At 38.3% G+C, this 12,164-nt stretch overlaps 1 protein-coding gene across 16 annotated transcripts in view; it reads right to left on the bottom strand.

Annotated features, from left to right (window-relative positions):
• Positions 1-12,164, bottom strand: part of POU2F1 (POU class 2 homeobox 1) — a 119,970-nt gene that overhangs the window by 60,308 nt on the left and 47,498 nt on the right. The window contains exon 1 of one of the 16 annotated variants that reach the window (XM_074857287.1): positions 1,037-1,079. The exons of the other annotated variants lie outside the window; for them this stretch is intronic. Within the exon in view, the coding sequence (XP_074713388.1) occupies positions 1,037-1,064 (28 nt within the window). The 5' untranslated portion in view covers positions 1,065-1,079. Of the gene's footprint in view, positions 1-1,036; positions 1,080-12,164 lie in introns of those variants that run through there. 16 annotated transcript variants of the gene reach the window in all.

The following is a 12,164-nucleotide window of genomic DNA, read 5'->3' on the forward strand; positions in this document are numbered from 1 at the left end:
AATCTTAACATGGAATATATCATTAACTATTTCCTTTCACCCATTAAAGTGAAACTGCCCAATACTCCATCAGCACCAGCAAAAATGATTCACTGACGAGTATGGAAAACCCAAAGTTCAATGTGAGCAAAAACATGCCAAGAATTCTTTAGACATTCGTTTTCAAAAAACCACTTCCTAGTCAGAAAAAAAATTCGTATGTCTGCTTTAAAATTTACCATCCAAAAATATATTCTCTTTGACATAAGTTCTTACATGAACTTATATAATGGAATCGAAAGAATAATAAAGGAAAAATCTCTACATTGAGCTTTGCAGAAAGAGCTTTAAAAATAAATAAAACCTATTGTAAAATTGGGATGATCCGTCATTATAAATAACTTTAAAAGACATGAAGGAGAAATTATGGGATGTCTGTTCTGCAGTCCTGATGGCATCTCAGCACAGGAAATACATTATCCCAGTAACCTTAGGCACGGCTTGCAATGGTATCAATGGCAACCACTGTGCACTCCACCTTATTTTCTATTACGCATGAAGAACCTTGCTATTACATTAAAAATACACAGACATAATATACATTCTGTTGGGGAATGGCTCAATACAGCTGCTAAATTCTTCAAGACCGGGATGCTCTCTCATTCATTTTAATGCTTTAAAATTCATAACACACGGATATACAAGTCAAGTCCAGTGTTTGTTAGAAGCCAAATGCTTCTCAGATTGAAATCCTAAAAGCAAAAGGTCTGTACTAATATCATCCAAGCCTAGCAGCAAATCTGTCCAGCGCAGAGGAAACAAATTCTCCTGGAGCAAGGGAAAGAAGAAGAAAAAAAACAAACCATGTATTTCCCTGGTACAGATCTATTTGTCTATCTACCAGGCAGCTACTTGCTGCCGATTCACTGGTGAGCTTCAGCCTTACAAATACCTTCTCTAGCCTCTGCATACGTGATTAAGCCTCTATGCATAGTCAACCTCACAGCCTCTATTTCCATATTAAACGTTCATAAGAAAGAGCTGAGCTGGTACCCACCTAGAACGTAGTCGCTGCAGTCCAGCATTGCTGTGGTATCCTCTACAGGTTCAGATAGTCCAAGGAAAGGGAGAATGGCAATTTCTATCAAATCTACACTACTGCTCTCAACCGAACACGAAAGGGAGTGGGGAGGTGGGGGAAGAAATACAACTTCAGTTACACCATAGCAATCTTCAACTGAACAGGGAAACTTCAGTTGCTCTGTGGAGTTTTAGTCTCTCCTACTAGCTGTGTCTGACATTGTCAAGGCGACTGAAGCGTGAAAAGTTCCCCTTTTTGTAATAAAATAGAAACAAAGATTGCAGCTGGCAGTTTCCATAATGAAGCTTAATCAGTATGCGCCTGATTAGGGCCTTATGCAAATCTCCTCTCGTTAGCACAGCAGCCAGCACTTTGAAGTCCATGAACAATTCATTTGCAGAGTACACTGAAAGCGCTCCCTGCATAATTTAAATCACGGTATAAATATTTATCAGCTCATTTGCATATTAATTGGCAGTGCATGAAGGGAAAAATTATCTCCCGAGTGCCAGCATAATAATTAGGGAACAAAATGAATTTTCTTCCAATAGCTTGGCTTCTCAGCCCTAACTCAAGCACAGTACCACAGGGGAGCAGGGAGGGGAAGAGACAAAGTTCTGTTCAAATGCCACTGAAATGACACGTACAAATTAGAAACAACTCTACAGACTTAAGCACCTTTAATCTTATTCCTGCTGGCAACAATAACTTCAGTAATAAAGGGGATTTGGAGAAAGCTTTCTACACAATCCAAATAATCCCACGAAAACAATTAGCAAGGTAGAAGCTGAACACAAAGCTGTCAAACTGGTGCTTGCACATCTGCATGGAGTTTTCCACATCTGAACACGAACTGTCACAAGAAGGTCCTGGGCAGGAAAGAGAGTACCACCAGGGCAAGGAAGCAGCGTGATTCCCTTTAAATAGCTAAAGAACTTGGTGATTCATTATCGGGTAATCCCTTTGCCATGGCCAACTTAACAGCAGTGAATATGTCAAGTATTGTGTAACATTTGACACCCACTAATCTATCCCTAGTGAAATCAAAATAGATTTAGTCTTTTGCTTTCCAATGACTTCCAAGAAAAAACAAAAATTTATTACTAATCCCTTCCACAAACGTACACAATATAGCTAAACAAAGCTTACTGTGGAGCTATGGTTTTTGAAAGGGGCACTTTACACCCAGGTTGCATCTTTGAACCACTCAATGATAACCAGAACACACTTGCTACTGTGACCACAAACTACGCTGAAGACGGAGAAGTGGGAGGAGGCTTTTGTCTGTTCATTATCAATCTTCTTTTCCAAAAGTGGTCCACAGAACTAAGTGTACTGACAAACCACAAGGCTAGATTAAACAATTTCATACAGTTTGTTTACCATTCAAATACCAGTATCCTAAACAGCAAGAACATTTATATAAAAATTCAAGTGTAATGTGGGCATCACAACATTTATTATTCCATATTCTGATCAGGAAAAGATAATGTGATGCAGGAGGTGACTATCGGGTTGAGCCACCCACTTCCAGATATTAATGCAAATTTAAAGAGCAAGTTGTTTTTTTCTTTTTTTTTTTTTTTTTTCCTTTTTAAAAAGCTAGCTGTACTTTTCTTCTCCTCATTTCTGAAGTGAATTCAAGCACCGCCTCTCCAAACAAGAGGCAGCGAGAGAAAAGGGACTTCTCAATCATCCAGTACTGACTGGAATTTATTTCCATGCTTGACCTCTTCTTCTGTTCAGGTTCATACCTCTACTTAACACAAGATGTTCCCTGCTATATATTTAACATGAGTGATCTACACTTGAAAAAGATTGCAAGAAGGGAAGGTGTGAAGGTGCTCCCAACTGCAGGGAAACAACTGTGAGTACTGAATAGGTTTTCCTAATATCTTGTTTTCAACTTGGTTTTCTACTCATTCACGTGTCCCATTGAGAACTGAGGCACATCTCTATGGTTCACAGACCTTCAGTAAACTTCACTCTTCCACACATGCTTTTGGAGTGCACTGGGAGATAATCTGTTTGCTTCATCGGAAGAGTTGAGACATAAATGGTGTAACAAGCCAAGCACTTCACAAAGCAAGTGCCAGTTTAAGTAGTGCCTGAGCTGAGGCAGCCAGTAGCATAGTAAGAGGACAGCAGTGTTATGTTTGGGATCCTTTTCAGACAAGAGTCTGTGCTGAGCTGGTTGAACACAGGTGCAGCATCAAAAGCACGCGGCCGCAGGAAGTGACCGTTAAAAGCAGACACGTGTGTAGTGATGGATGACTTGTATCAAACAACACAACAAGCAAACAGCAAATAAAGGCCGGGGAAGGATGTGCCTCAAGCAGTGTTAGCCAGCATGCTGGTGGTACCACAGTTCTACTCATTGTCCATACTATCAACATTGCACTGACAGCTAGCAAGGACAAGGCAGAAATTATCTTCCCATTCCCAACTGTACCAACTAAGCTGCCTTACAAACACCAACCCCCACACAAATGTTCATTTGAACTGTAACTTCCACTGCTAATTGAAATAAAACCTTATACATTGACTTTTCAAAATAACAATTAAAAAAAAAAAATTCTTCCAGTGACCACTTCGTTCTTTGGCAATTCTATTATCTTCCCTTTTATGTAGTTCTTAATTTTTGTCCAAAAAAACCCACCTATTGTTTCATTTAGGTCACGCTACTGCAACTGTTTATCCGGTAGGCTTCCAAAGACACAGGTAGGAAAAAGTCTGGAAAGGAACAGTGCATTACCACCCTGCTTCAAAACCAGTGGCAGAATATGCTAGTTTAACTTTCTGTTTGGGTTCTGCCACATCATTGGTTGTTCTTTTCTTTCCGGATCCTTACATTGAAAGTTACTTAACATCCTGAATCAGTCACACTTCTGGTACTCACATTTAAGCAAAATACCACTCTGGGTTTTGCACACAGTTTCATTTTTCCTCCAAAGGCACCTCTAAGAAGAGAAAGTGGTACACCTTGCGATCATCAGTGCAAAATTTTCCACATCCTGCACAACTACAGATGTCTCAAAAACTGTTTCTCTCCTCTTCACCCAATTCTGCAATTCTTACACTGAAGATTTTTCCCACATAGTTCTATTCTTATTTTTCCTTAAAAACCACACGAACTAAGTCACTAACACGGAGCCAGGTACGACAAAAGCAGATGTCCTTCAAACACTTCAAAGTCTGCAGATAAGGCTTCAGGAGACTTTCTACCCCATTCTCTTCTTTTCACTCTTTATGTATCTCCCACACCTTCCCATTTCAAACGAATGTGTGTGTTTTGCTGTTTGTCCCACCAATATGTCACTTTATTTATTCAGTTCTAATGATTATACTTGATACTTGAATACCTTACTTTTTGGATAGGGAACCTTATTTTTCCCTGCAGGTTATGTAACTCTTGGTTAGACTTCCTTTTGCATCGTCTCTTTTATTTCTGTTTCTGGGTTTTTTCCATTTATTATGACCAACTGACTGGCTGTAAACTCCACAAAACTATTCCCCAATATAATCTATTGTAAATAAGTGTTATAGATAACTAAAGTTGTTACAAACCAGGGTGTTTAAACCCTTATCTTCAGAAGGTCAGTTGGTCTTTTTTTTTTTTAAATAAAACAACACAAATGAGGCAGAATTAAGGAGATAAAGGGCAAAGTTATTATCAGCATTTTTCTATCCAACACCTTTATAAGGGAAAAGAATCTTAATTTTTATATAGATATGTTTCCACGTATTAGTAAAATGTCATTTACTACATGCCCTCAATGACAGCTAGGAAATTTCTGCCACTAGCCAGCTCTGTGACAAGCGTGACCTTTGTAAACTGTGCAGGCATGCTTTCTGAATCAACATGGCAAGATTACCCAATAAACCAATAATTCATTATTTCCCTTTTGAACAGTGCACTCGGAATGATACAAGGAAAGGAAATAAGGTATTAACTGTAACATATCAGCATATGTATCAGTGTCTAGTATATCTTATCTTGAAGAACCACTGAAGAAGACTGGTCACTAAAGCTTTGAAAATAGTGCATGACTAAGCACAGCGTCCATGAACACCGGCAACACTCAGAGTAAGGCTGCTTTCTATATGCCACACCAGCCACGACCATATATACAGCTAGTCCTAAACTCACATTACATGGAGCTACTACATTTTAACTCAAGACTTTTCCAAGTCTCCATTCCACAAGCTAAATGAAATCTAATAAAAATTTCAAACAGAACTCCAATGTGCTATAAAAAAAAATTATAAAAACCCCACGTACTTCAACAAAATAAACTGTTATTAAAGTTGGCACAATCCTCTTAGAGTAATTACGGACAGACAGGCAGCAGCCTGTTCATAGTTAGGGCTACAAACTAAGCTCTAATTTTAGCCACCACCTTTGACTTTGGCTAACAAAATTGATTTTATCTGAAAATTGCTAAGTTGGCTCTGAAAGCCAAAGAGCAGTTGTCTGGAAAAGTCAAATAAAATTGGCCTGCTTTAGAATAACCGGTCATTACGCAATTGCTATGAATTGGAATTTTAGTCTACATCTAATTTCAGTTCTCTCTCACAAACTCAAATCATAACCATCCTTTCAAACTTTCCGTTGCACAAAATGTCTTTCAAAATTATTTCGTGTACCTTTTCTGAAGAAAATTAAGTATGCAGACAGCTAAGCAGGAATGCTAATTCATCTTATCAGTGCAGGACAGCGGATACTCATAAGCACCTGACACATTATATAAAGGGGTTTGTTTGTGGGTTTGTTTTTTTAAGACTCACTTATTTTTGTCCGCAGAAGGTAGCTACTAACATGGTTTAAGTCATTTTTTTATAGTAAGAAAACTGTGGTCATGACAAACTCACAGTACAGTACCACCATATGAGAAGGGGAAAAAAGTGGGGGGAGTGGCAAGAGGCGGGGGAGGAGAGAAAAGAAGATAAATACCCTTATTCAAAAGTTACAGCATGATAGCTTTCGCAAGCAAACTGAGCCTTATTTGAAACTCATGGCTAATTCTACCATTCTGGCACATTATTTGAACAGTTTTGCCCTCCCCGTAGTGCCTACAAGCCATAAAACATAGGAAAGGATCCATATTATATTTACAGAAAAGTTTTTCTTTCATTCTGTTGAGTGTTTTCTTTTCAAAAGCAAGGGATATAAATTCAGTGCAGTCAACCCATGTTGTCCAAATTTGATCCATGAAACCATCATAACATTTACTTAGAAATCATGGAATATTTTGAAGAGTAGCAAACATTAGGTCTTTATATCTTCTGATTTAAGGACTCACGTTACACTCATATTATGTTTTCAAGGTTTTCTCATAATGGCTTGAGACCTTTTTATTTATTTACATGCATCAAACATTATATCATAAGCACTGACTCCAGGAACTTAATTCAAAAAAACAACCCAAAGTGTCACAGATTTGAAAACAAATTGTGTTATTAATTAGCATGTTCCACCTGCCATAGAGCTGTTGCACAGTGGCACTTTTTCATATTTGCAGGAGGGCACTCACCTCCTTTCGATTTAATGAGAAGTTAACATTGAAAATGAGCAAATCATGCTTTGATTCCACCACACTTGAGGTATGGTTCTATATAATTACATATTTGTTGTTGTAGTAAACTTGCACATGAAAAGTAGTATCCAAAGTTAAGCAGGATTTTTTTTTAAAAACACACACAAAAGAATTTAAAATGTAAGTATTTTAAGGGAGACACCTGCTTGAGTTTTTATCCACATATGTGGGTCTCATCTTCCTTTAAAATTACTGGTTTGTCAAATCAGAAATACATCACACTGACAAGTACTGAACACATATATTGTTTTATTAGTAAACACCTCATTTTATTACTTTTACAATATTTGCATGCCTCACTTTTTTTCTTATTCGGATAAATTTTGAGGTTTTACTGATTGTGTTCTTCAGCCCTCCCTTGTGTTTTGTTCATGTAACTTCACATCAGTCTTTCTTTCAGTCTTTCTGTACTTTGTGTCCTGCTGTATTTTTTTGAAAAGCAACCTAAGGGCACAGGTCTGTGTAACAGTAGTACTGAAACAAACAAAAAAAAACCCAACAAAAACCACCGCCACCTTGAAAGCTTACAAGTTTTTATGGGAGGCTGCAGCTTAGGGCAACTGGAGAACCTGGAGCACCACCAGGCGCCAGCCACCATGAGGAGTGGGTGACCCCAAACTTCCCCTGGCAAGGAACGCCAGCCCATGCTCCTGTATGCCCTGGACCTAAAGTGGTTGTGTCTTACTAGGAACACATCTTACACACACACAGCAGCTACTGAAATTGTGCACACCATTTGACAAGAAAAGGTAAATGCAGTTCATACTACCAAAACGCAATGAAGATGGCGTTAATATTGCTAGTTTCAAATTGTTACTGCAATACACGTTAAAAATACCAAGTATTTGAGTAAAATAAATATTCTCTAATATGTAAATCACAACACAGTTGATCTGACAACATATGAAGGCTACTTGTGCCAAGCTCAAATACTGACCGGTGGTATTTGTTTTAGCAGTTGTATGACCTATACATTTTGGAAACATCACCGTATGTGCATTCCAAAGGCATTATATTTGCCTCTCCGTGTCCACCCACATAATAGGGACAGGCCTTCAGAACTTAAAAACATTATTTTTAAACTCACCTGTAAATCAAAACATAAAGCCTTCTGCAAACACACTGTTTTTCTGCTCTCCACTTTGCCAAAGTAGTAATTGCTAACCTAGCCTGATGAATAGAGGCTCTACAAAGAATAGACTAATTCAGTATATGACTTAACCATACAATTCAGTTCAATTCAAATCCCAGAGTCTCCACGCCACTTGTCATTAAATACTCTACAGGTCACTCAAAATACATAAATTTAAGTCACAAGTTTAAGTGTATTATGATTTCTGCTGGAGTCAACTGGATACATCAAGGTTAACAGTAGAGGCAGTATCTAGCTCTAGTTAGCATTAGATTGACAAACAAATTAATAGAAAAAAGCACATGCAAAACCTCTACAGTTCATGGTATGAATCGAAGTTGCACTGCTGTTACCACCGTCCTTTGCAGAAATTGCTTTTGCTCTCTCTTCCTTAATAACTATCTCAAATCTGAAGGAGGATATTGCTTTAATGCCCTCAGCACACTGATCCAGACACTATTAACACCTGTAGGAACCACAAGACATGTCATGAGAATGCTTCTTTCTGAAGCTTAAATTATTTGATCTCAAAGAGGAAAAGGCCAAATTCCAGACAAGCTGCTTTGTATGTTACAAATTGAACAAAAAATTGCCAGATGCAACATCTGAAAAAAGAAACGGAGTTATTCACACTGCAGACACTGATTCCATCCATCAGCACACCTATCCAAGTATCTATCATTTTGGATGGTCAGAGCTAATATAACTGCATTTGCCATCAGTCAGAAAAAAATAAAAATACAAAGTTCCTGGGCACCTGGGTCTTCAACTTATAATTTAGGAACAGTAGAAAGTGAAAACCACAGCGTAACTACACATATGAAGTATTAGCTGCATGAGCTTTTCCAGGAAATGTTCACAAGCAGAGTTTTGCCCGTTTTAGCAGCTGTGCTGTGCTAAAGCAGAAGAGGCATTGATTAGCTTTTCCAGGAAATAACCACAAGAACAGGTTTACTAGCAGCAGTGCTGAAGTGCATGCAGTATGAGTACCACCTGTGGCTGCGTTTGCAGAGGATTTGCTGGGAAGACATGCAGTTTATTTGCAGGCCCATGGACACAGACCACTGAAGACAGGAATGTCTTGTTTATTTCTCCAATAAACTGGAGCAGAGGTAAACTTTTCAGCACTGCCCCACTTTCTGTAACTTACTTTGACTGGAATTGTTGGGTTGACAGATACAGAACCCTTTCAAAAGAAATACATGATCTAGTCACAAATTACAGGGTAAAAGTAGTTAACTGAAAAAATTAGGTCAAAAGGCCTGACAAAATAATTTTTAGGAGTGATACCCAGAGTAATTCTTAGTTGCTGATTCCTCAATAAAGCACAAGTTTCATATATGCATATCTCACAATTTTCACAGAAAAAAACGGAAGTTAAAAATAGGATACTTAATTAGGACCCTAAATAAATGCCTGTCAGTACTACAGCCGTTGGCCATGAACGCTGAGTCAGCAAAAAGGCAGCAGGAACACCAGTAGCAGCAGCCCCGCTCATCCCCCACTGCTATACCACCTCCTCTCTGTGCTGCCACATACACAAGAGAACTGATCTGTTAAAACTACTCCAACCACAAGGAGAACACACTAACCCCAAATCTGTTTCTTAATCCAAGGGGAGAAATGTTTACCCTGTTGAAGCACAAAGGCAGCAGGAACAAACAACTGGGCAAGACTGTTTCAGCAGCAGTATTGCCTTTAAACTTTTATTGTCTATAGCTTAAATCCACTTGTATGTTACATATTCATGTTATGAACTACATCACACAACTTATGTGACAAATAGAAGAAACTAAAATCTCACAATTTATTTCTTCTTTGGGACACTTACTCTCAGCTCTAACGTTGACAGCTCGTATCAATTAGTATACTTACATATGAACATACCCCTCCAATTCCACGCTTGAGAATACTCTTTTTGATTTCAGATCTCCTCACACACATCATTTCCATGCTCAGAAATGGAAATGTGATTTCTCCACTGTAAGGCTTAAACTACATAATCACTTATTTTCATCAGATGTGTTGAAGAAGGCATTTGAACCACAAAGTTTTGAAAGTAAAGAAAATGGGGAGTGTTGATGAGAAACCAACAGAAGCAGCAGCAGAGTTAACAGCTATAATTATACCAGTAAGTAGTTTAGAATAGACCTGGCTTAGAGTACTAAACCCCAAATTCAAGGAATTGTTCACAGAAGAACTTAAAAATAACTACTAATAACCCTATAATATCATAGTAGACTAAACTATAGCAAATAAACAAAAACTACACCTTATAAATGTCTGACACATCTATATAAAAATTCCATGTGTTGGTCTACAGCATCACAACAGGCTGAAAACTTCAATCTTCAAGGAAGACCAAGGCTCTGGTAACATTGCAACAGATCAGAACTGAAAATGTCTACAGGTAGACAAGCACGCATTAACTCTCAAAAATGTTTTTAATGTGTGTATATATATACACGAACTTTATCTGTTTTATATATAAACTTATACACTTTATATATATTTATACACACTTTGTGTTTTATATAAAAACATACATATTATATATATTCTCTCTATATAGTATATTTTCTGTATATATATAAAAAAATTTTTAGAAGTACTGAGGTGGTGATCTCAGATTTCTCAAAGCTTCTAAGACTACTGTTCTGTAAACAGTTTACATGCTCCTGTAATGCGTTCTTGCAGAAAGGTATCAAGGCAGTTTGTCAACCTAGTGGAAGAAATAACATAAAGAGCAAGTCGGCATGCAGTGCTGTTTTAATCACTTTTGTCCAGTCTTGGTCAAGAAGCAAGTTGATGTAGTGAGAATGAACAAGCAAGCAAGAAGTGAAGCACTTAAGTGCCAGGACACCATCGTCCCCCAAAATTCAGCCACAAACAGCCTGAGAGCTGCCAGCTGACCACTGCTGCTGACTTGAATGAAAATTTTTTCTACAGCCTTCTTAGGAAGTCAGTCACCACTGAAATAAGTATTCAGAAAAAGAAAAAAAAAATCAAGCTAAGCTCTCCAGCAACATTCAATATTGCACTGACATTTTAATATTGCACTGAGTTGAAAATGCTCTTTCAAAAGAATGACCTGTATTCCATACTGCTTTCACACTCACCATCAGAGAAATTACCCATTAAAAATGCACAGAAAGTTGACAAATTCTCTAGAATTTCACTAAGTTAGAGGCAGTAATGCCAAAAAAATCCTCTGTGACATTACATTTCCAACAAGCCTCACAACACTGGCAAAACGCATGAAAAAGGCTACAAAATTCAGAACGCTGCATGAGTCTGCAAGAACCATGAATACGAGCAGCTTGTCCATCCAATGTGACAATCTTAAAATGACAAGCCCTTTTTTGCCTGCCTACCGGCTAGTCTACACTCCTCTTTTCTTCTTTTGAATTTTCCCCAACTTAAATTGAATGCAAATAAGCCAGGTGTGGTCCCCAGAGCAGTAATCTGCAGATAGTCCCCACCGAGTTCCCATAGCAACTTGCACAGCTGGCCATGAGAAAGAGGTTGTATCTGCTTCATATTGGCTACAGAGTTTAAACACTCAGCGAGTGAAACACCAATTACAGCATCTTGTAAAGGAAACATCTACTAAAAAGCATATCCATTTTTCCTTGATTAATACAGGAAAATAAAACTCTGGATATGCTCCTAGTTCAGCAACTGCTCAGCATGTAAAGTGAGTAGCTGTTATTACAGGAGGTGATGCCTGCGAAGGAAATGGCTTCTCTCTTTTGCTGCAAGGTACTGAAGTTTAAGAAACACCATACCATTTACAAAATGCCTGTCATTCTGTAAATTGCTATCCAGAATACACAGCTGAAAGAGGGAAGTCAGAAATCCAAATACAAATCCTTCTGGTCAAGTTGTAAGATTTCCACAAGACAGTACCTCTCCAAGTGCTTTGTAAAATTTCCAATTTTAATTGTATTCTCTCTGTATCGGCTTTCTAAGCCTCATTCTAAAAAATCTTAAAGTTATCCTGCAACTGACAAACAATTGTTTGTCACATACAAATCCTACCCTTTGTTCCTTACCTACAAACACGTATCCCACCTTCTATTTGTTCTGCTCTTTTCCACATCCTCACACAAAGCTCACTGCTTTTGCCTACACCCAAGCCCTCAACTCTTCTCCTTTATGTTTCACCCCAGCCTTCTTGCCGTGCCCCCTTCCATATCTGCTGGCTAAAGAAGAGAAGGCGCTGGGGCTAATTTGGAACTGTGGATGCACTGACTGGCCATAGGCATGGACTTGTTGGTCAACTGACCAGATAAGCAGTGCAGATAAGGACTACACTTCCTCTGCTTTTCCTTTAGCATGGCCTCAAACCAGACATCTCTCTTCTACTCAGACT

Source organism: Strix uralensis, chromosome 2 (assembly GCF_047716275.1).
Source record: "Strix uralensis isolate ZFMK-TIS-50842 chromosome 2, bStrUra1, whole genome shotgun sequence".
Lineage (NCBI taxonomy): Eukaryota > Metazoa > Chordata > Aves > Strigiformes > Strigidae > Strix > Strix uralensis.